This window comes from Narcine bancroftii, chromosome 2, assembly GCF_036971445.1.
Source record: "Narcine bancroftii isolate sNarBan1 chromosome 2, sNarBan1.hap1, whole genome shotgun sequence".
In the NCBI taxonomy this organism is placed as follows: Eukaryota; Metazoa; Chordata; class Chondrichthyes; order Torpediniformes; family Narcinidae; genus Narcine; species Narcine bancroftii.
Window position 1 is genome coordinate 328,094,786 of NC_091470.1, and position 26,381 is coordinate 328,121,166.

The following is a 26,381-nucleotide window of genomic DNA, read 5'->3' on the forward strand; positions in this document are numbered from 1 at the left end:
CAAAATTCCTTGGATTCTGGGCAGGTCCCGGCAGACTGGAAGACAGCAAATGTCACGCCACTTTTTAAGAAGGGATGTTGGCAGAAGACTGGAAATTATCGGCCAATTAGCTTGACGTCTGTAGTTGGAAAAATGCTTGAAGCTGTCATTAAAGATGAAATAGTGAAACTTTTGGAACGCAAGGGTTCAATCAGGCAGATGCAGCATGGTTTTAGAAAGGGAAGATCTTGTTTGACAAACTTGTTAGGATTCTTTGAGGATATAATGGGTGCGGTGGATAGAAGGGAACAGGTTGATGTTGTATATTTGGATTTCCAGAAAGAGTTTGATAAGGTGCCGCACAAGAGACTTATCAGTAAGTTACAGGAAAGTGGAGTTCGGGGAAGTCTATTGGCCTGGACTGAAAATTGGTTGTCTGACAGGAGGCAGAGAGTCGGGATAAATGGGAGTTTTTCAGGTTGGCAGAGAGTGGTAAGTGTGGTGCCGCAGGGGTCAATGTTAGGCCCACAACTGTTCATCATTTACATTGATGACTTGGAGGAGGGGACAAAATGTGATGTAGCCAAGTTTGCGGATGACACCAAATTGAGTGGAAGAGCAAATTGTAATGAGGATGTGGAGAGTCTGCAGAGAGATATAGTTAAGCTGGATGAGTGGGCAAAGGTCTGGCAGATAGAGTACAATGTTAGTAAGTGTGAGGTTATCCACTTTGGCAAGAAAAATAAAAGAGTTGAATATTATTTAAAGGGTGAAAAACTACAGCATGCTGTTGTGCAGAGGGACTTGGGCGTGCTTGTGCATGAATCGCAAAAAGTTAGGTTGCAGGTGCAGCAGGTTATTAAGAAGGCAAATGGAACGCTAGAGGAATTGAATTCAGGAGTAGGGAGGTAATGTTGCAACTGTATAAGGTACTGGTGAGACTGTACCTGGAGTACTGTGTCCAGTTCTGGTCTCCATATTTGAGGAAGGATATACTGGCTTTGGAAACGGTCCAGAGGAGGTTTACTAGGTTGATCCCTGGGATGAAGGGCTTGACTTATGATGAAAGATTAAATCGTCTAGGATTATATTCGCTCGAGTTCAGAAGAATGAGAGGAGATCTTATAGAAACATATAGGATTATGAAGGGTATGGATAGGATAGATGTAGGAAGGTTTTTTGAGCTGGCCGGGGAAACTAAAATGAGAGGACACAGTCTCAAGATTCGGGGGAGTAGATTTAGGACAGAGATGAGAAAAAATAGTTTTTCCCAGAGAGTAGTGAATGTTTGGAATTCTCTAACCAGGGAAGTGGTTGAGGCTGCCTCATTAAACCTATTTAAAATTCAGTTAGATAAATTTTTACATGATAGAGGAATTAGGGGATATGGGGAGAAGGCAGGTAGGTGGAGTTAGGTCATAAATTAGATCAGCCATGATCGTATTGAATGGCGGAGCAGGATCAATGGGCCATTTTTGGCCTACTCCTGTTCCTACTTCCTATGTTTCTATGTTCCTAAGTCTATATTGAACATTAATAGTATTTGTCATACTATTTTTACAAATAGTTTGCCAATGATCTAATACTAAATTCCACCCCTAAATCCTTTTCCCATTTTAATCTTCACTTATGTAAATCTATCTTAAACATTTTTTGTTGCAGTAATTTATACATTTCAGATATAAATCCTTTCTTTCCACCTTCCCGAATTAAGATTTCAAATTTTGATTCCTTTGGAGCTCCAAATTTCTCCCATAAAAATCTTGCAACAACGATTTGATTTGATAATAACAAAAAAAGTGTATAGGTTAGTATTTAGTATCTCTCTTTCAGTCTCTCAAATGTAAGATAATGACTCAATTCATAACAATTATTCACTATATTAATACCATACTGATTCCAAATCTTAAGAAGTTGATTATTAATCGTAAAGAGAAAAAGCTGACTCTGATGCAAAGGAGTATATCTAGATATTTTACCTTGGGTGTCAATTTCCTTATTCACTTGCTCCCATATTCCCATCAAATGAGACAGTATTGGTGATCTATGCAAATATAACAACTTTTCATTCCATTTATATACAAATTGATCTCTTCTATTTTCATTAATTCGTTTTAACTTTATATCTGCCCATGGTTAGCAAGTTATCAAAATCAAATATTCTATTAATAAATTTTAATTGAACAGCTTTATAATAATTTTGAAAATTTGGGAGTTATAAACCCCCTAATTCATATTTCCACATTAATTTCTGAGTAGCTGCCCTTACCATTTTACCTTTCCATAAATTTTTTTTCACTATTACATCGAAATCTTTGTAAAAATTTCTTAGGTACTTTACACAGAATAGATTGGAAAATATATTGAAGTCTTGGAAATATATTCATTTTAAAACAATTCACTCTGCCCATTAGTTATCGGTAAGTCTTTCCATCTAATTAAGTCATTTTTAATTTTAGAAAATAACAGCAAATAATTTAATGCATATAAATGATTTATATGTCTATCTATTTTAATACCTAAATATTTAATTTGATCTGTCCATTTAAATCTTACAATATCATAACAAGAAGCATAATCTGCACCAAGCAATGGCATAAGTTCAATTTTCTCCCAATTAACTTTATATCTAGATAATTCCCCATATTCCCTTAATCTATCCTGTAAAACTTTCAATTATTTTTTTTATTCAACACATCATCTGCAAATAAATTAATCTTAAATTCATTAAAACCCAATGTAATAAACTTTATCTCACTATCTTGCCTTATTAACTGTGTTAAAGGCTCTATCAACAATGCAAATAATGTTCCCGTTTCCTTTTTACAGTGAAAACATCTGTCGGATACTGTTGGGTCCCATTTATTTAACTTTTGGGGTGTGATGTATAGCCTGTGTAACCAATTATATTGTATCATGCGTAACCTCGAGTTTATTGTATTTCTCATAGTTCCGGAGCATAGCTTTTCCCATGTTTCATTCTGTATCTTTATGTTTAGATCTTGTTCTCATTTTTGTTTAGGTTTACAGTTTGTTTCCTTGTTCTCCTTTTCTTGCAGTTTGATGTACATGTTTGTTATAATTTTTTTAATTATCATTGTGTCTGTAATCACATATTCAAAATTGCTTCCTTCTGGTAACCTCAGACTGTTTCCCAATTTGTTCTTCAAGTAGGTTTTCAGTTGGTGGTATGCAAACCTTGCATCGTTAGTTATATTTGTCCTTCATTTGTTCAAAAGATAATAATTTATTTCCCGAAAAACAATTTTCTATTCTTTTGATCCCTTTTCTCTCCCATTCTCTGAAGGAAAGGTTATTTATTGTAAAAGGGATTAGATGATTTTGTGTCAATATTAATTTTGGTAGTTGATAATTTATTTTATTCCTTTCTATGTGAATCTTCTTGCAAATGTTAAGCAGATGGTGCTGACATGCAATACATGCAATTTGGACATGTGAGAAAGTGAAAAAATTTTGGGAAGATCTAAACCAGATATTAAATAAAATCACAAACAGCAATATACCAAAAAACCCAGAGATCTTCCTTCTAAGTAATGTAAGAAATAAAGAATTTGGACTCTATTTCGATGGAGCACAAAAAAGATTTATTATGATAGCCCTAGCTGTAGCAAAAAAATGTATTATGTCAACCTGGAAATTAGAAGACAACTTGAGAATACAACAATGGTACATAGAAATAAATAAATGTATTCCATTAGAAAAAATAACATATAATTTAAGAAATAGCATCACAATATTCGAACAAATATGGGAACCATACATGAAATACAATAGAGAAATCCTACCATGGACCTTCACCACCTAAAATGACAGAAGGAGAAGACAACGAAATGAACTGACTCAGTATATAAAAGTAAAAGACAAAAATTTCTTGTTTATTTTTATTAAGTGACGACATTATTTAACAGGTTTAATGTATCTTATAGATTGAACTTTGAATAAATGGGAAGGGGGGAGAGGGAGGGAGGGAAAGGAGGGGGTAAAAATGGGAGAAAATGACACCGTATATATTCAAGAGAAAAATATCTGTATGTATTTTGGTCAGTATGGTTGATAGTGTGACAAATTTAAAAAACAATGCAAATAATGCAGGTGACAAAAGACAACCTTGCCTAGTTGATTTCTCTAACCTAAAAGATTCAAATAAAAGTCCATTTGTCCCAACTCTAGCCATAGGCTGTTATATATGCCTTACTCCAACTTATAAATATTGGACCAAATTGAACATTTTCCAATACTTTAAATAAAAAATACCATTCAATTCTATCAAATGCCTTTTCAGCATCTAATGATATGACTATGGGTAAGTTGGATTTCTCCTGTGAAACATTAATTAAACTAATTAACTTAATTATATTATCCACTGAGTAACATTTTTTAATAAACCCCGCTTGATCAGTATGAATTAACTTCGGTAAAAATTGAGCTATTCTATTGACTAGAACATTAGTCACAAGTTTATAATCAACACTTAACAATGAAATTGGTCTATAAGATCCTGTATTCAAAGGGTCTCTGCCTTCCTTAAGTATAACTGTAATAACAGTTTGTGAAAAAAAAATCTGGTAAAGACTGTGTCTCTCTAGCTTGTTCTAATAACTTCACTAAACAATGGTAATAATAACTTCTGAAACTTTTTATAAAATTCTGTAGTAAACCCATCCTCTCCTAGAGTCTTGCCATTGGGTATTGATTTAAGAGCTAAAGATACTTCCTTATTATCTATCAGCTTCTCCAATTCCTCTCTCATCCAATCATTTAAAATATGCAATCACAATTTACTTAAAAATCTATCAATTTTATCTTGGTCTTGCTCAACTCCTGAAGTCTACAATTCCTTATAAAATTCTGTAAACTCCTCATTAATATCTTGAGGTTTATATGAAATTCTCAATTTTTTTCTAATAGCATTCATTGTCAGATTTCAACTGCCATGCTAAGATTTTATCCTTTCCCCTGATTCTTAATATTTCTGTGTAGATCTTTGCAATAAATTTTCAAATCTATGTTTGTAATGTATTATATTTCAATTTCTTAGAAATCAATTGTGCTTTTCTCCCCTTTTCAAAAGGATTTTTTTTTGTAATTCCTTTTTCAAAATATTTATTTCTTTCTCTAACATATCTTTCAGCTAAATATTGCTTTATAAGTTTAGATGTAAAACTAATAATATGACCTCTCAAATATGCTTTTAATGCATCCCATAATACAAATTTACTATCTACAGATTTTCTATTTATATATAAAAACTGTCATATTTATTCAGTAATAAAATGACAAAATTCAAAAATTTTAATAATAAAGGACTAAATCTCTAACGTTATGTAGATCTCATTTTTTCCCTTTTTGTATATGTCAATAAAATAAGTGAATGATCAGACAGAATTCTAGACTTGTATTCAACCAATACCACATTACCTTGTAACTGAACTGATAACAAAAAAAATTCTCAAATATGTATCATATTGAGCTGAATAATACGAAGTCTCTCTCTTTTAGATTTAATTTACTCCATATATCAACCAAATTCACTTCCTTCATCAAAGATATTAATTTTTTAGCCATTTTGTTCTAGTTGTTATTTTGCCAGATTTATCAACTAAAGGTTTTAAACAACAATTAAAATCAACAACTAATTTAATCAAAAGATTGTGCTAAATTTAAAAAAAAATCTTGAAAAAATATCTCATCAACATTTGGTGCATAATATTCGCAAGTATCCAAAAATCTGAATAAATTTTATAATTTATTATCAAAACTCATTCCCCTGACTCATATACAGATTCTGAACTAAATGACAAATTTTTATTAACTAATATTGCCACTTCTCTAGATTTTGAATTAAAGGGAAAAGCAAAAACTGACCAACCAAATCTCTCTTTAATTTTTGATGTTCCCTTTCGGTTAAATGTGTCTCCTGCAAAAATGCAACATCTACCTTTAATTTTTAAATATAAGCTTTCACACATTTTCTTCTGATTGGATTATTGAACCCATTCACATTAAATATTGCAAATGTTAAATTAGCCATCTCATTTCACTACCATCCAAACCCATGTAGCAGGACCCCCATCCATATAAAACATAGCAAAATTAATCCTCATCTCCTCAAGAAAGTTAGAACAAATAAAGAATAAAAAAAATAATAAATCCCCACCCCCTAAAAAGTACTTATTGTACTACCCCCCCCCCCCCCCCCCCACCACTATACAGGTAGCAGCCTAAGCCATTAAGTGACCAACAATTTTGGTTAGAGATGCAATTAGATTTTGCATCCCTCCCAAGCAGAATTAAACAAACAGTATATATAAAAGAAATGTTCAGGTATGATAAGCTTCTTCCAAGTCCTTATTCACTTGATCATCATTAATGAATATCTATTCAGAATCACTACTCTCCTTCTTCTATGGCTCATCCTTCTAATCTTTCAAGGTTTCCTTCCTTCTCTCTTTTCGTTCTCCATTACCGTTCTTTCCAAAGGTACCACTTGATTTCTGAATCTGAGAAGATGGAGACTGTCCCTTTTTAAGATCAGGCAAAGAATTGGCAAATATCAATGCATCTTCATCATCAGCAAAAAATTGTGTTCCATACTCTCCATAAAAGACTGAAAGCAAATGTATAACTCTTCTGCCAGAGGACTGCTTTTGCCTAATTAAATTCTTTACATCTTTTAATAATAATTTGACTAAGGTCCGCATAGAAAAACACTCTTCTATTTTTAACCATCAATGGACCTCCATGTTGACGAGCATTCTGCACTGCCAACCGTAAAATTAACTCTCTATCTTGATAACGAAGACACCCTACCAAAATTGATTGAGGCAGTTGACCACGTAATAGTTTTTTTTCCCTAATCGCTCTATGAGCCCTAATTCCAGCCCGTTCAGAAAAAATTCTGATCCTAAAACTTCTTGGAACAAAAAATTACAGGTTCAGAGTCTTCAAAATCTTCCAGAAGTCCCATAATCTTCACATTGTTCCTCTGGCTCTGATTTTCAAAGAATCAAATTTCTTTAATAAATCATTTTTTTCTATTCTCTACCCAATGAAAGAAACATCCAAAGTATTCAATTTCTGTTGACATTGATCAATATCACAAACACAATCCTCAATTTGGTCTTTCATCTTTTTAACGTTTTCTTGTACTTTATCCACCACCTTAGCATATTTTGCCACATCCACTTTAACAGATGCTATATCCTCCATGAAATTAGAAAGTTGTTTATTCACAGATGTAAAACCAGAAGAAATCTGTTGAGACTTACCTTGGAATTGCTGTGCAAAATAATCTTTATATTTAGCTGTAGGCCTACCATCAGCTGGAGATATTTCTTCTTCAACCTCTTCCTCTTCCTTACTACCAGTTTTTCTTCAGGACTTACAGGTTCAGTAACTCCAACCCCCAGGTCTTCTATTTCCACCAGTTTAACCTGTCTTCCTTTCCCCCTACGGGTCCTAGGATGGCCCTCCACCAACTCCGGATCACTGGGTCAGCGAGCACCAGCCCCCCACACTCCCAAAGGGAGAAAAATACTCAGGATAGTGCACACGCGCATAGACGTGCGCATGCTCACTACCTCTCCAGTTTCCTCGAAGGAGTGTCTCTTGACTTCAGTGCCATCTTGTCTGGAGCTCCATGGCACTGGTGCCAGTGTCACTTTTGGGATAGCGGCCTGTTGTTGCTGGGGGCGAGGAGGAGCACCACCCGAGTCTCCAGGCTCCAACTCCAAGGTAGGTCTCACCTAAAAATCTAGTCTTCTTCATATTTATTTCTTATTTCTTATCATAAACTTTTAGAAAACTTTTATACTGTTAGAAAATTATTGTAAAATCGGGCTTTTCTTTAATCTGTTGAGAGATATGTTTTCCCACATCTCTCACCTATGCCATTTCGCCACACCCTCTGCGATGTACTGCATCATGGAGCTTTCGTACAACACAATTGACACAAAATGTAACATAGTGAATTATTTTTATCTAACAAATCATATATTCATTTGTATAATACCTCCATAGTCCGTTGTTGTAGTCTTTGTGTTTCCATTTTCAAAAGAGTTTCTTCAAGAGATTTCAAGACTTTACGTTGATCCTCCTCAGTACATTTCATCTTTCTTAACTCCTCTGTAAGACTTCTTACTTTCTTTTTTAACTCTGCAATATAAGCTTGTAATTGGCTTTTGCTTTCCTTCTCTTTCACAAGCATCTCTTTTAGCCTGGAAGTAGAATATAATAAAAATTTAAGCAAATAAAAATAAAACTGGCAAATCAAAAAGGTAACTGATCACTAAGCCTGAATCAATCATAAAATAATCTGGTATTATTATTACCTAATTCTGAATTCAACATTATTTTGTGCAGAGATATTGACTCTACATCACCTCCCACACCTCTAATCAAAGTCGTTCTCCTGTGTCAGTCTTTTGATCAAGAGTTAAAACATTCTCCAACAACAGAGACTGAGCAGCCGCAGTATCACTAAGAAATTTAACTGGAACCTGCGAATTTCCATCCTTTACGGAAACCAAGCCCTCTGGCACAAAAGGTTTGAATACATCCATAACATCCTTACCAAGTATGGAACATCTCATTAAATTCAACTGTCTAAATACACGTTTATGGTAATACCTCCTTTTCTCATCTCTTTTTCAACGCTAAACAATTTGCAAGAACATGACCAGGTTTCTTACAAAAATGACATATAAATCCAGAAGTTCTGTCCTTTTCCTCCTTACCTTCATCTTTTTTCTTAATATTCTCTCCAAACTTAATTTCAGGCTTACTAATCTGCTTCACATTAACCCTCTGAAAATGCTTACCATACTGACATTTGCTTTTGTGAATCAGGGCATATTCATCTGCTAACCTAGTCGTTTGTTGCCATGTCCACATACGTCTTTCTCATCCAAGTATAATCTCATTTGGAACATACCTTTTAATTTCCTCAATTAATATCAATCCTCTCAATCTGTCAAAATCATTATTTATTCCTTTTAAGGTGCACCAACGGTCAAAACATATAGATTTTCCCAGAGCAAAATCCATACAAGATTGGTTCCATGTTTTCACCAAACTTCTAAATTTTTTGTCTATATGTTTCTGGAACCAACTCATAAGGTTTCAACATTATCATAATTTGCCACTTGCTCTGTAGTCAAACTAGAGCATGCAATTTGTGCTTTTCCCTTCAATACACTTTGGAGCACAAGAAGCCATTTTTCTTTTGGCCATCTTGAGCTCAAAGCGACCTTTTCTAAAAGGTGAAAATATGTATCAGCATCTCCCTCATCAAAAGAAGGAACTAGATTCACCTCTCTACTAGGCAAAAACCTTTCCCCAGGAGTTATAGCCTCAATTCTTACCTCCCTCCATCTCAATTTTTAACCTTCAATTAAAATCATCTGTCCCTTTCAATTTTCTCGGTCATATTTTCTTTGTTTTTCATCATCTTAGTTTTTCAGCTTCCTCTGCCTCATTTTTGTCTCTGCAATTCAAACTCCAATTTCTATCCTTCTTCTTCCACCCTCAATTTCTCCATTTCCAATTGAAATTCGACAGATCAATCCTCCGGAAAATTGTCGAAGTCTTTCTCAACAAAATTTTTATGGCATTGGTGACAAGGCATTATAGAATCACTGAAGCACTGAAAGAAAATACTTTGAACATATTCCACATCAAGTCCCAACAAAAGCTGCATTACAAAAATTATTCACAAACAAAGAATAGCATTTGTTGAAAACATACTATTTAGTTTTCACTGATTTTAAGGACGATTGCAGGAGGGGCAGGTCAATGTTCTGGGGTTCCGTAGGTTCAGACGCAATGGAAGGGGAGGACGAAAGGGGAAGGAGTGGCCTTGCTCATAAAAATATAGCAAAGTATTGCAGCTGTGCTCAGATACGACAGACTAGGTTTGTCTACTGAGGCTATATGGGTGGAGCTGAGGAATGGGAAAGGTATGACTATATTAATGGGGTTATATTATAGACCACACAATAGTCAGCGAGAATTGGAAAAGCAAGTCTGCAAGGAGATAGCAGATAGCTGCAGGAAATATGGAGTTGCAACAGTAAATTATTTTATTTTAACTTTTCACATATTGACCAGGACTTGCATACTGTTAAATGGCTGGATGACTGAATTTGTCAAATGTGTTCAAGAAAGTTTTCTAAATCAATATATCAAGGTACCTACTACAGATAGTACAATACTGGATCTCTTACTAGGGAACAAGACAAGACAAATGACAGAAGCAAGTGTTGGAGAACACGGTCCAGTGATTATAATGCCATTTGTTTCAAGATAATTATGGATAAGGATAGATCTGGTCCTTGGGTTGAGATTCAAAATTGATCAAAGACCAATTTTGAGGATATGAGACAGGATTTAGAAAGTGTGGATTGGAACAGGTTGTTTTTTGACAAAGATGTTTTTGGTAAGTGGGAGGTCTTTAAAAGTAAAAGTTAAGAGTACAGAGTTTGTATGTTCCTGCAAGGATTAAAGAGAGAGGTGTATAGCAGATATAGGCAACAAGGAGCAAATGAGATACTTGAGGAGGTTAAAACATGCAGGAAAAATAAGAAGGAAATCAGGAGGGCTAACAGGTAAAGGAAAATTCCAATTCTGCGCCTCACTCCTGCTCTGATAAGTCTGTCCGTGACCTCATGTACCTGTCAAACCAAGACCACGTGTAAATTGGAGGTGTAAAACCTAATATTCCATCTGGGGACTCTCCAACCAGATGGTATTAACATCAACTTCTCCAGTTTCTGCAAACCCACTCCCCTTTCTCCCTCTCTTCCCTATCTCGGTTTTCTTTCTTCTTGCTGTCCACCCCTTTCCCTCTCCCGTAGAGGATCAGAGTGGCCAAATATGTCTGGAGCCTCATGTAATTGGGGAAAACTTAGTTTTTTTTGGCATCAGTATTTACTCAGGAAACTGGCATTGTGCGTAAGGAAGGAAGGGAAACAAACAGAAGGGTCATGGAACGTATGGAGATTAAAGAGGAGGAGTTGCTTGCTGCCTTACATCAATGAAAATATATAAATCATCCGGCTGGATACGATATTCCCTCGGACCTTGAGGGAGACTGGTGTGGAAATATCAGGGGTCTTGGCTGATGTATTCAAAATGTCCTTAGCCACGTATGAGGAGCCAAAGGATTGGAGGGTAGTTCATGTTGTGCCAATCTTTAAAAAAGGTTCCAAAAATAAGCCAGGTAATTTTAGGGAGATGAGCCTGTTGTCAGTAGTAGATAAATTATTTGAAAGAGTTCTGTGAATTATAGACCAGTGAATCTTACGTCAGTGGTGTGCAAACTATTGGAGAGGATTCTTAAAGGTATGATCTATGAGCATTTGGAGAAGTATAGTCCACTCAAGGATAGTCCGCGTGGCTTCCTGAAGAGATGGTTGTGCCTCATGAACCTAATCGAGTTTTTTGAGAAGATAACAAGTTGATGAAGGTAGGGTGGTAGATGTGATCTATGTGGATTTTATAAAGGCATTTGACAAGGTCCCCCATAAGAGAATTGTTCAGAATGTCATGAGGCATGGGATCCATTTTGGAACCTTGGCTCTGTAGAATATAAATTGGCTTGCATGCAGAAAGCAGAGAGTAGTAGTGGATGGAAAGTATTCTGCCTGGAGGTCGATGACTAATGGAGTGCTGCAGGGATCTGTTCTGGGATGCCTGCTCTTTGTGATTTTTATAAATGACCTGGATAAAGAGGTAGAAGGATGGGTCAGTAGGTTGGGAATGGCACAAGGTTGGAGGAGTTGTGGACAGTGTTGAAGGTTGTTATAGATTACAAAAGGATATAGAAAGGATCAGAGTTGAAAGAAAAAGTGGCAGATGGAGTTCAATCCGATAAGTGTGAGGTGATCTATTTTGGAAGGACTAACCAGAAGGCTGAGTACAGGGTTAATGGTTGGATATTTAACAGTGTGGAGGAATAGAGAGACCTTGGGGTCAAAATCCATACATCTCTCAAGGTTGCCACTAGTTAGGAAGGCCTATGGGCTTCATTAAAAGGGAGATTGAGTCGACAAGATGAAAGGTCATGTTGCAACTCTACGAATCTCTGGTGAGATCATGCTTAGATTACTGTGTTCAGTTCTGGTCACCACATTACAGGAAGGATCTGGAAGCTATGGAGAGGCAGGGGGAGGTGATCGAATTTTACACACGTATATATGGTAAATCATTAAAAATATAAATTCAAACCTATAATGAGATTAAGAATTCAACATGAAAAAAGTTGTCTGATGAAATGTTAGATTCAACTCAAATCCAAACCTGGATGGATAAAATGGAAAATTCCCTAGACACGACCTGTGCAACAAAAATAGGGTAAATCCAATCTTGTTAGCCTGATCCTAATAAGCAGCAAGATAATAAAAGACATCACTTGCTGTGTTACCAAATGGTGATTACTCACCGACAACCTGCTATCTGATGCAGAATCTGGTTTAGATCAAGTCTCATTAAAGCTTCGATAAAAATGTGGACAAAATAAATCCAATTCAGAGGCATGATATCAGTAGTAGCCCCATGACATTGGCATTATCATTAGGGAATTGACAAACATTTTCCAGATAATGTTAACTTGGGATAATCAGCATGCAATATTCATACCTAAAATTGCCAGGCAAGAAACATTTTCAAACCTCCTTTTAACACTCAAACACTTTGCTGAACATCCTGGGCATTGCAATTGTCATATAAATTCCCAGTAATGGGGTCGGGGAGAGAAAAATAAAATGTCACATGATGCCGTGAGGGACGACACGCAACCTCATAACTCCCGTGGGATGAGTAAAGAAAGTTTTCTATTAAGAAAAGTTTTTTTTAAAGAAAATTATTTTAAAGTTAGTATAAAACATCTAACTAAATTTTTAAGATGTCACCTAAGAAAAAAAAAATCTAAGTTACTGGTAACTCCTACTAAGAAGTCGGAAGAGGAGAAGATAAAAGAGAATGGGCCCACCTTAGCGTCGAAGCAGGCCGCTGAGGCACTTTCTGGATCCACCGGCGAGGACCTGGGAGAGGGACTTTCCTCCGGAGCCTTCTTCACGCCAAGCCATAATGATGGCACTGGAGGAAAATCTAAAACTGCATTGCACACATGCGAGAAGTTGGGCATGCACAGTGCAATAGAAAAGGAGGTAGAGAAAAAAAATTCAAGGTCTCTTAAAAGGACAGTCTAGCATGTCAACGCCAGAACATGAAGGAGACACAAGCCCAGTGGAACAAGCTTCAGAAGTGTATGAAAAGAGGATACGTCAAGTTCAAAAGAGGAACAGACCAGAGGGAAGAAAAAAACTTTTTAGAAAGAAATAAGAAAGATTGAATCAAAAATTGATGAACTTCAAATTAAAATTAATTTGATTTTGGAAAATAATTTTAAATTGTTGTCAAAAGAATTGATAGTTTAAAGCAGATAATACATTGAAGGTAATGAATACTGTTACACAAAGGATGGATAAGTTAGAAAATAAGGTGCAAGATATTCGAGAGGAAGTGCAGCATATTGAAGATAGATCTAATATGTCTGAAGATTCAATGCCTAGTTTAATCTTGATAAATGAAAAATTGTTGGAAAATTAAAGCAGAAGAAATAATGTTAAAATAGTGGGATTATCCGAAGGTACAGAAGGAGAAGATGTGATTCACTTTTTTCAAGAATGGATACCAAAGATATTTGAAGACAAGATTTTAATTGAGCTTTAAGACCAAAGCCAGGACCAAACCAGAGACCCCAATCTATCCTGGTTAGATTTCTGAATTATCAGGATAGAGAGAGGCTCTTAAGTTTGGCGATGAGAAGGACTATGAAGGCGATCAAATTTTCTTTTATCCAGATTTGAGCCAAAATTTGTTAAAGAAAAGGAAAGAATTTAATCCAGTTAAGAAAGTTTTGAATGATAAAGGTTATGTATTTGTGTTGCGTTATCCTGCTACTTTGAACATTTTTGTGTCAGGTCAACATAATTTTTTTAACAAATTTTGTTCAAGCTGAAGAATCTGCTCAGTTTGTCTAAAGTTCAAGTAACAGAAGGCACTGATTTGTTGCAATTAATTTAATATAGCTTTTTTTTATTGATGGATGAAGAAATGATATGATATTATCTATTCTTATGGAATTGATTGGTTGATTAAATCAAGTTTTTTTCCCCCAATGAGGGTCATGGAATGTGTTAAGTCGGTTTCTGGCAGTGGCATGTGTTTTCATGGCTTAGCCATGACCTGTAAAATGGAGGGATGTAGTGTTGACTTTTACAGTATTATTGGGTGGGGATTTATTTATTTTTTTCTTTATAATTAAACCCATTGTATTTAATCTGAATTATTTTAATGTTTTTAGATTGCAGATGGCGACGCTCAGGACCAAATTATTTTATGAGAATTCTTCCTGGATGGGAATGATGAAAAGAAAAACAAGGAAAACAAGGAAAAATGAATAAGGCAATTAAGATTATAAGTTTTAATATTAATGAAATCAATGGATTAATAAAAATAAAGAAAATATTGTGTGGATATTGGGGTTTTTTTTTACAAGAAACACATTAAAACGAAAAAGAAAACCAAAAATTGAAAGAGATTGGGCAGATCAAGTAGTTTTTTCTTCATCTAATTCCAAAGCCAAGGGAGTAGTGATTTTATTTCAGAAAAATTTACCAATTAAAGTTCAGAGTATGACCATGGATCCTGCAGGTAGATATATAATGGTAAATTGTCAAATATTTTCTGAGGACTGGACTTTATTAAATATATATGACTAAATTTAGACAATAAAAATTTCATACAAGATACTTTTTTAAATTTGGCAGGTGTATATGAAAATATTTTAGTAGGAGGTGATTTCAATTTTTGCTTGGATCCTTTATTAAATAGATCAGCAAGAACAATAGTTAAATCTAAAGTAACTAAAACTATGTCATATTTAATGAAGGATTTAAACTTAGTCGATAGATGGAGAAAGAAACATCCTAGAGATAGGGATTATTCTTTTTATTCTAATAGATTTAATGCATATTCTAGAATTGATTTATGTTTACTTTCAACTCAAAATAAAGGGTTTTGCATATTGATTTCTCCTTTCTTTGGCTTGGCTTCGCAGATGAAGATTTATGGAGGGGTAATGTCCACGTCAGCTGCAGGCTAGTTTGTGGCTGACAAGTCCGATGCGGACAGGCAGACACGGTTGCAGCGGTTGCAAGGGAAAATTGGTTGGTTAGGGTTGGGTGTTGGATTTTTCCTCCTTTGTCTTTTGACAGTGAGGTGGGCTCTGCGGTCTTCTTCAAAGGAGGTTGCTGCCCGCGGAACTGTGAGGCGCCAAGATGCACGGTTTGAGGCGATATCAGCCCACTGGCGATGATTATAAAGCAAGAATAATATCTGATCATTCTCCATTGTTGATGGAATTGTAATTTACTGAAAAACAGCAGTCAGTAATATAGATGGAGATTAAATCCCTTGTTATTAAAGAGGGAAGATTTTTATGCTTTTATAAGAGAGCACATTAAACTATTTTCTGATTTTAATTTTCATTCAATAGAGGAGAAATTTATAATTTGGGATGCTTTTGAAAGTAATTTGAGGACAGATTATGTTTTACTTCAAAAATTAAAAAAATATAGATAAATTAGAAAAAGAAATATAAGTATTGGAAAAGGATACTCAAAAATCACTTTAAGAGGATAAACATAGGCATTTAATTAATAAAAAGTCAGTGCAGTGGCCAGTGCCTCAGGCCGACATAAGAAACAGCTGACGAATGTGGCGACTGGCAAAGCATCATGCAGGGTGAAACCCCCGTTTCCATAGGCTGCTGGCAAAATGGCCAATCACCGCCAGTGGATCGCAGGGACCCAATCGGGGCCCAGGCATCTGAGGTAACCAATTGGCAACTGTCCCGGTCAAGCCACACCCCAGTGGTGACATGGCTGAGCTGACTATAAAAGGCAGAGTTGCCACTGAATAAACTCAGTGTTGTATACACTCTACTTCTGCAGATTCGAGCTACAGTCTTAGGGCTGTAACCAAGAGCTATAACCTAGCTGTAGACGTAGTGACCTTGCTCCAGTGGTGACCCCGACTGGTCCTGCTTTGGACCTAAAGATGGAAAAGCAACCTGCAATCAACGCCGCAGCTTTGAAGCTGCCCGGGTTTTGGACATAGCAACCATGGGTGTGGTGCCAGCAAGCCAAGGCGCAGTTCGCCATTCAACGGATCTCCATGGACAACACAAGTTACTACCATGTGGTCAGTGCCCTGGATCAAGACACTGCATCATCGACTTCTTCTAGCAACTCCCGGAAAAAAGCTATGTGGACATCAAAGAGCTATTAATCCACATTTTCGGGTTCTCGAAGTGCGAGCGTGTTGCCTGACTGTTGCATGTTGACGGAATGGGGGTCAGGGTCCCTTCCGCCCTCATGAGTGACATGCTCGCTCTCAATGATGGCCACACCTCCTGCCCGCTGTTCCAGCAGATCTTCCTGGAGAGGCTGCCCGAGGATATCCAGCAGCTCATCGCAGAGAAAGACTTTGATGACCCCATGAAGCTGGCAAAGAGGGATGCTTGTGCTTCATCGAGCAGGTGACAGTGCCATGTGAACAGCGTCCTGCCAGGAAGACCACCAACTGACTGACCACCTGAATCCCACACCCCACTGGTTATCAGTACAATTCCCGTCAATGCCGCTCCCACTGCAGATTCCAGGAAACGCCCAGGCCAGCCATCGTTAATGGCTGCGATGACCAGCCAACTGCATAGCCTGCTACACATTCAAGACTCCTTGTCGGGCACAATACAGCATCATTCCCCCGACCAACCTGGAGGCCCGCTGTGGCAAAGTGGACTGGGAGCTCTAAGCTGCAAATTGCTCTAACATCCGATCATTCGGCATCGCACCATTCCCCTACACTTTGGGGACAGACGGTTCACTTGGAAATTTACGATGGCGGCCATGCATCAATGATTACTGGGTGCAGATTTCCTGCGGGCCAACACATTCCCGGTGGATATCAAGGGGCAACAGCTGGTACACGCCCGAACATTTCAGTCTTGCTCAAGGGCACTGAACTCATCACCCCCCACCTGCACTCAGTGAGTATTGCCGACAATTAATTCGCTTGGGTCCTAGCAGAATTCCCCTCCATCACCATGCCTCGCTTCCATTTGGCAGAACCCAAGCATGGGGTGAGGCACCAAATCACTCCACTGGGCCCTTCCCTCCATACCAGGGCATGGCGTCTCCCCTCCAAGAAACTTGACTGAGTCAGGGGCAAGTTCAAAAAGATTGAGGAACTCGGCATTGTATGGTCCCCAAGGCAGCAGGTGGTTGGAGGCCGTACGGAGACATCCGCCATCTCAACGAGGCCACCATACTGAACAGATATCCCCTTTTCCAAGACTTCACCACTAACCTGCAAGAGGCACAGATATTCGCAAAGGTGGATTATCACTAGATACTAGTACACCCTGAAGTCATCCCAAAAATTGTCATCATAACCCACTTTGGATTGTTTGAATTTCTCTGCATGCCCTTTGGGTTAAAAAATGCATTTCAGACTTTCCAGAGACCGATAGATGCAATGGGCAAGGATCTGCATTTTGGCTTTGTCTACCTTGACAACATTTTAATCGCCAGCCATACCCGCACCGAGCAAGCTGCCCACTTAAAATAATTACTCTGCAGGCTGAGCAATTTTGGCCTAACCATCAACTGGCCAAGTGCCAGTTTGGCCGAGAAACTATTGACTTCCTGGGCCATCATATCGACCAATATGGAACCAGACCGTTACCCACTAAGGTCGATGCAATTTGCTTTTTCCCCATGACATCGACAGTGAAGGAACTACAGGAGTTTGCAACTTGGTGAAGGGCTCAAGCCCGAAACGTTGGTGATGTATCTTTACCTTTGCTACTTAAAGGTACTGTTTGACCTTCTGAGTTTCTCCAGCATTTGTGTGTTTTTTCATTTAATCACGGTGTCAACAGAATCCTGTGTTTTACCTCAAGAGTTTGCAGTGGCCCGCATCACGAGCCCACTCTTTTCCCTCTCGGCAGGACCCAGCAAAAACATACAAAGGACCCAGGAGACATTCGAGGCCTCCCAGGCCAACAAAATCGCCCTAGCCACTGCCACCCTCCTCATGCACCTGCCCCGACCACCCTCACGGTAGATGCCTCCAGCACAGTGGTTGGGGGTAACTTGAGCAAATGGTGAATGAACAATGGCGACCGCTGGCCTTTTACGGTAAACACCTCAGGCCAGCAGAGCTCAAGTACAGTGCCTTTGATAGAGAACTGTTAGCGTTATACCTGGCAATTTGGCACTTTCGTTACTTTCTGGAGCGAAGGAAGTTCAAAATTTACACAGACCACAAACTCCTTACTTTCGCCTTCAGTAAGGTGTCAGATCTGTCGTCAACCAGGCAACAGCGGCACCTGTCCTACATATCTGAATTTACAATGGACATTGAACACATAACCAGCAAATCCAACATGGTGGCCAATACCCTATCCCGTCCAGCTACCTTGGCAGTGCTCAACCCTACCCCCTGGCATCGATTACGTGACCCTGGGTCATGCACAGCAAGCAGACCCTGACATTCTGGTGTATCAGACAGCACTCACCAGATTACAACTGGAGGGCATCCAGATCGCCCCTGGCAATTGCAAGCTGCTCTGTGACATCTCAAGGGGTAAAGCTCAACCTGTCATTCGGCTGCAGGGGCTCGGTCCACAACTTGGCTCAACCTTCCATCAGGACTACAGTCAAAATGGTGGTGAACAGGTATGTCTGGCATAGCTTCCACAAAGAACTGTCCTGTGGGCCAGGACTTGTACTCAGTGCCATTCATCCAAAATCCAGACTCACATCAAGGCTCCACCACAGGCATTCGAGCCAGCACTTTGCCGCTTCAGCCACGTGCACATTGACATTGTGGGGCCCTTACCCATATCCAAAGGCACACGTTACCTTCTCACAATGACCAGATGTCCAGAGGCAATGCCACTATCAGAAGCTTCCACAGAAGCATGCAGACGGGCTTGAGGTTCCCAAACACATTATATCGGAAAGGGGGGCCCAATTCACTTCCAGTCTGTGGAGCGCCTTACCCCACACTCTGGGGATCCAACTCCACCACGCTACAGCATATCATCCACAGGCTAAAGGGTTGGTAGAAAGGTTCCACAGACACCTTAAGGCAGCCTTAATGGCATGGCTTACTGGACCTAACTGGGCCAACTAACTCTCTTGGGTCCTGTTAGGCATCCACATCACACCTAACGAGAACCTCAGGGCATCCTCTGCTGAGTTAGTCTATGGCACACCCCTAGTTATAGCAGGTGAACTCGTGACATTCCCTGAGGACCCAGGGGAGCCCCCGGCGAATACATTGTCCCGACTATGTGAATGCCTAGGCACCCTGGTCTAAACCTAGACCCCATGGTCAACCCTGCATTTGCATCCCAAAAAACTTTACTGACTGTAGATATGTGTTTGTTCAGTGTGGGGCTCACCGGCCAACTCTACAGCAGATTTACGAGGAACACAATGACACAACCTGTGTTTTGGACATTGGCGGCAGGGAAGAGAGTTTCACGCTCGACCGTTTGAAACTGGCCTACTTGGACTTTGACCAGCCCATCACTTACCCGACTCCACGGCGCAGGGGTTGGCCTCCTAAAAACAGAGCCCCAATAGCCGGTTTGGGGGGGTTGGGGGGGAGGTCGTGTGCTTGGGCCGACATAGGAAATGGGCATCAAATGCAGCTTTTCATGCGGGCAGAAGCACCCATTTCCATAGGCCACCAGCAGAGTGGTGAAATTGGCCAATCACTGCCAGTGGATCGCAGGGGGCCCAAATTGGGGCCCAGGCATCTGAGATAACCAATTGGAAACCGGTCCGCTCAAGCCACGCCCCAGTAGTGACATGGCCAAGCTGACTATAAAAGGCAGAGCTGCCACTAAATAAACTCTACTGGTGTAGATGTAGGTGTCTTTCTTCTCCTGCAGATTTGAGCTACAGCCTTAGGGCTATAACCAAGCTATATCCGTAGCGACCTCGCTACATTACAATATAATACAATGTCAACTTATAAATCAAAGAAAATGATCCTTATATCTAAACAGAAATATTATGAATTGGGGAAAAACTCAAAGTTCTGACTTGGCAATTAAAGGCAGAACAAACTTCAAAAACGATTCATGCAATACAACTGGATAATAAGAAAGTGGCATTTAAACCACAAGATATAAATTAAACTTTTAGGGAATTTTATGAAAAACTATACACTTCAGAATCATTACAGGATGAAATTATTATAGATAATTATATGTTGCAAATATCATTATCTAGATTAACTGAGACAGATAAAGATAATTTGGCCAGACCATAGGAGGAAATTGAGTTAAACAAAATTGGAGCAAGTATACCTGAGGAATTTATTTATAAATGGGAACCAAAGTTAATGGTTGCTGACAGGGATGCTCCACTATTGAAATATTTGATTAATATTTGAAATAAGGTTAAGTTAGAAAATGATGGAAGTCTTTTGTCATCAAAAAACATCATTAATTACTCCTCATAATATTTTCAAAAGATAACCCTTTTTTAAATATCTGGGGTACTAAAGGAATTTCTAAAATAGTAGATTGTTATGAGCCACAAACGAGCCTGCAGCTGACGTGGACTTTTTACCCCCTCCATAAATCTTCGTCCGCGAAGCCAAGCCAAAGAAAGAAAGATTGTTATGAGAGTGGTAGATTGATGTCATTTGATCAGTTAAGAATTAAATATGATATCCCACGTAATACTCTTTTTTGTTATTTTCAATTGAGACGTTATTTAAGAGAGAAATTAGGACCAGATATGGTATTAAAAGATTCTATAGATTTAGAACAGTTGATTGTTGATGGAATTGTTAAAAAGTTTATTTCAATACCATATGAAATTATGAGAGAAAGCTACTAAATTAGGTTTATTTAAGTCAAGAGAAAGATGGAAACAAGATTTAACTATATCGATAGATCAACAAATCTGGCAAATATTATGTAAAGAGGTCATGTCTAATACAATTAATGTAAGATATAGATTACTTCATTATATTTTTTACATCAGTTATATATTACACCTCAGAAATTGAATTAATGGAAATCAAATATATCAGATTAATGTTTTAGATGTGGTGAAGATATTGGAACTTTTATTAATTCTCCATGATCTTGTTCAAAAGTTAAACCTTTTTTTTGATTTCTATTAGTAAGTTTTTGCAACAGGTGTTGTTTTTCCGTTGAACCCTGAGTTATTTTTGATGGAAATTTTTGAAAACATAACTCCTAAATTTTCAGTTGAAATTTTTTAAATTAGCTTTGGTAATAGCAAGTAAATGTATAGCTAGTACTTGGAAATCAGATGTTTCATTAACATTAGGAAGATGGCAAACAGAGATTCAAAGTTGTATTCCATTAGAAAAAATTGCATGTAATTTGAGAGGTACATATTCTATATTTTGATAGATTTGGAGCCTGAATGCTCAAACATTAGGTTTGAAATTATAAATAATTCCTTTGAAGACCAGAGAAGTCTTCCCTTAAAAATAAATAATGTTTTCTTGTGAAATGTTTTTGGGATTTTTGAGCGTTTCCTAAAGCAATCCAATCCAATATATGACCATATTCATTATGTATTTTAGTAATTTAGATTTTTTTAATAGTTAGTATTTTTAGTGAGGGGTAGAAAAGGTTGGGGTTGGGAGGGAAGGTTTAGTTAGGGTTTGGATGGGGTTCTTTGTAGTTTTTTTTCATTTTTCTTTATATAAATCAACATGTATTTAATATATAACTGTAATAATATGATATATGTTTTTTTTTAATTTGTTCTATAGGTGTTGATCTTAAATGAAATAGTAAAAAAAAATTCCCAGAATGGGAATAGCTGCACTGACGATCAACATCAACAACTCACTTACAATAATCCCACATTAAATCCATTATTTTACTTTCCCATGGTATTATCAACTCCCTGAAGATTCCATCACTCTTCTGCGCATTTGGGGTAATTTAGAGTGGCACATTTGGGAGGGCTGGAATACCCAGGGGAAACTCACATGATCACAAGAAGAACATGTAAACTCCACAGTGACTGCGTCCAAAGTCAGGAATGAATTCGGGTCTCTGCCACTGAAAGGCTGCTGCTCCACCATTTGCACTACAGTATTGCCCACAAACATCAGCCAACTCGACTGGTATATACAGCAGCTACTAGAATAGATCAAGCCTAAGTTTTTTTTGCAATCGTACCATGATTGGCATAGTTACTTTTGATGGGATACCATACATCTGCCTCAGTAACTGAAGCTCTAAAAGCACACTAGAATCTTAGCATGATTAAAAGAAGAGTTAACCCTCTTAATTGGCATTCAAATATGCATAATATTCATGCTCTCCAGCGTGAGCAAATAATGTACAGAACACACTGTAGAAACCTGTGGCATCTTCTGCTCTAATATGAAAAAAAGCACAAATTTGTTTCATTAAACTGGACCAATTTTAAAAATACACCATTGTGCAATAAAATCATTAAATTCTGAGGTGCCACCAGCACACAAAAAATGATGGTAAACAGGTTTAGCATTCTGCATGAAAATGAATTAATACTGATAGTATGTGTAAAGGTTACCTCACGCCCACTGTATTTCTCCAATTCTGTATCAGATTTAAGCTTGGCTCTTAAATTTCAAAGCCACCTTTATATCAGTGCCAAGTGTTTTTGCATACCAGTATATTTACTGCATTGTAAATTTGAGAACAAATATCAAATGTGATTCTACCTGTCTGAAGTATGCATAGCCATATCCTGAAAATTCTTTTTCTCAATAGCCTGATTTTGTAAGCTTTTCATGTGGTCCATCAATTGTCTCACAGTTTGCTCTGCTTTCCACCTCGTTTCACGTTCTTGGTCCAACTCTTGAATAAGTACCTAAAAAAAATTAACCGTACAAGTGTTTCAGTTACAGTTATAAGTAAATTGCTTTTTTCACATTCCAAGTTATAAATTATTTTTATGTGGACACAAATGGCTGTTAACTTGCATATAGTAAGGATGATTAAATGACCAGTTGATCAATCAGTTTATGCTGGTGCTTTTTGGCTGCTGAGGCTTGGATATGATCTCATGAGATCTGTATACTCTTAAAAATGTCTGCACTACATCTACTTGTGCAGTGAGAGGGATGATTTAATTTCTCACTTGAAGGGCACAGACAGAGAAACTGCAGAAAGTCCTTAAATTATGTTAACATATATTGCCACAGATGAATATTTGTATTCAAAGTTTTTTAAATGAGAGTTCCAGATCTAACCATGGAGACATTTTAAAACTAGTTACTGTACAGTATTAGAAAATAAACCTGAATATATGTGGTATATAATTTTCATGGAATATAATTGAATTCTCAAAATGTTTCAAGCGAAACTGCAGGACAGCTCATAGAATTTAAAATGGAATGTTTTAACATTACTGAAATTTGCCATGTAATCTATTGACTCCATACGAGTACAAGCTGCCCAAGATCAGATGCTTTTGAAACATGTTCATCAGTCAGAAATGACCAATTTTTAAAAAAGATTCACATTTCTATTACCCTGTATGTTGACTCCTCAGTTATATTAGTTTCCTTATTGTCTTGTAATTTACATTGAGATTTTTGCATTGAAGTATCCTTGGGTGTGTTTCTCACGACTTGAAGTTCACCAGAATCTATAGGTGAATTGCTGGAGAATTCTTCACTTCGGAGTTGCTTGCCAGAGGATTTTATTTTTTTCATGCAAAGCTGTTCAACCCTGAGTCAACAAAAATTGCATTTCAATTTCTTAACATTTTTCAGCGCATTAAAGACATTCACCAATATCACTTGGACTAGTTAATCAAACAGCTATGCACTCATCTGACTTTCTCCAGATGCTTTTAAAATATTCATTTTACATTCTGGATAATAACATATTCCCCTTTGCATCATTTTGATGCTTTTATATTAATGCTTCCTGGTTTATATTTTTAATCATTAATATTCTCATTCACAAGTTTATTGAGGTTACCAGGAAAGCTGAAGGAAAGGCTGTGGATGGTACATAAATGGGACCCTTGACAAGGTCCCACATGGGAGGTTCAGACACTTATGGTGAAGTAGTCAACTGGATTCTTCACACAGAGGGTGGAGGGAGTTTGGATCGAGCTGCCAGCTGAAGTGGTGAATGCGCACTCAATTTTAACATTTAAAAAGAATTTGGTCAGGTACATGGATGGAAGGGGTATGGAGGGCTGTACATTGGGTGCAGATCAGTGGGTCTAGGCAGAAAAATAGTTTGGCAGACTAGAAGGGGCCAAAGGGCCTGTTTCTATACTGTAAAGGTTCTATAAAGGTGGGAGGAAGATAAATTTAAAGTATATAAAACACCATGACAAATATGAAAATACATGACCAAAAATTCTTGCCAGCATTAAGTTTCAAAATTATTGGCTTATTCAATAATCACAAGATTGATCTATGTCATGCAGCAAATTCATTTCTAACATCAGGGAGATGCATGTAATTATTTGACAACTTTAAAATAGGAAATACAGCCAAGGAAAGAAAAATGTTCAACATCTACAATCGAATCAATGCTGCAAAAAATGAGTAGCTGCTTATTGTGGTGGTATTTCCATCAATCCTTTCACTGAAAGATCCATTAAATCTTTTATCAAGATGTATTTTGTAAAATATGGAACTCCGGCATTCCCTTTCTCCCAATAGGTCTTCACATATTATAAGTTTTATAGTACAGGCACACGATCCTTTATCCTGAACCCTTGGGGGACAGTGTGTTCCGAATTTTGGATTTTTCTGGATTTTGGAAAGCACACCCGAATTGTGCTGCCATATCCACCTCCACCCCCTTCCAATTGCCCAGCTGTCTGCCCCAAGCGCCAGTCCCTCATCCACCCGGCCGCCTCCCCCAAGCGCCGGTCCCTTAGCCGCCTCCCCCAAGTGCCGGTCCCTCGGCCTCCTCCCCCAAGTGCCAGTCCCTCGGCCGCCTCCCCCAAGTGCTGGCCACCCGACCGCCTCTCTCTCCATTTAACGGATTTTTATCTTTTCTTTTTTTGTTAAAGTTTGGGAGGGAATAATAGAGGGGTTCTTTTTTTCTTTTCTTTTTTTCCTTTCTATATATAGAAATATATATATTTGTAATGGATTTGTAATATTACATAATTTTTTGGGGTGGTTTTAAAATTTATAAATAAAAATTTAAAAGAGATGTATACAGAAAAGAAATCCAAATTTGATTGAATCATAAAGCATGGAAAAAGGCCCCTCAACCCAACTTTGCTGCCCCAACTAAAAAGTCTCATCTATACTAATCCCACCTGCTCTAAATCATTCCTATACATATATCCATCCAATATTTTCTAAAAAGTTGCAATAGTACCTGCCTCAACCACCTTCTCCAGCAGCCTGTTCGATACATTCTCCACAGATTGTGTAAAAATTTAGCCCTCCTGTTCCTATTCAATCTCTCTCCTCTCACCTTAATCCTACATCCTCTGGTGACTGATTTCCCTACTCTGGGCAAAATACTGTGTTCATCTGATCTATTTCTCTCTTGATTTTGAATACCTCTATCCTCTTTCATCCTCCCGTGCCCCAAGAAATAAATCTGTAGTTCTCTCCGTATAGCTCAGGACCCCCTACCCCCAAATCCTTGGCAACACCCTCATAAATCTTCACTGCACCCTTTCCAACTTGACACCATCTTTCTCATATCACAGAGACCAAAACTGAACAATATTCCAAATGGATCCTAACCAATGTCTTGTATAACTGCAACATGACCTCCTAACTTCTATACTCAATACTTTGATTGATAAAGGTCTATCTGCCAAAAGCATTTATGGCCACCCAATCAATCTGTGACACCGCTTTCAAGGTACTATGTGCCTGTACTCTTAGATCTCTGTTCTACAACACTCCGCATATCTCTACCATTCACTGTATAGGCCCTACCCATGTTGGACTTCTCAAAATGTAACAGCTTATATTTCTTGTGATCATATTCCTTCAACCATTCCTCACTCATCAGTGCAATCAATCAAGTTGTAATCTTTGGCAATAACTTTCACCATCTCCAATACTGGAATCTATAGTGTCATCCAGAAAATTGCTCTTCATGCCATGCAAGTTTTCATCTAAATCACTGGCACGGTTAACAAACAGCAATGGGCCCACCACCAAACCCTGTGCACACCACTAGATAGAGGCAATCAGTTTGAAAAACAGCCTTCACAATCACCCTATGCTTTTTCTTAATCCACTCTACTATCTCT

General features: G+C 37.8%; 1 protein-coding gene across 8 annotated transcripts in view; it reads right to left on the bottom strand.

Annotated features, from left to right (window-relative positions):
- Window positions 1–26,381, bottom strand: part of lrrcc1 (leucine rich repeat and coiled-coil centrosomal protein 1) — a 147,901-nt gene that overhangs the window by 64,108 nt on the left and 57,412 nt on the right. For all 8 annotated transcript variants that reach the window (XR_011352452.1, XR_011352451.1, XM_069922028.1 and 5 more), the window contains exons 9-11: window positions 23,662–23,860; window positions 22,849–22,997; window positions 8,012–8,216 (exon numbers count right to left, since the gene is read on the bottom strand). Coding sequence is in view for 6 of the 8 variants with exons in the window: in XM_069922028.1 (XP_069778129.1) it covers window positions 8,012–8,216; window positions 22,849–22,997; window positions 23,662–23,860 (553 nt within the window). In the remaining 2 variants the exon portion in view is untranslated. The remainder of the gene's footprint in view (window positions 1–8,011; window positions 8,217–22,848; window positions 22,998–23,661; window positions 23,861–26,381) is intronic.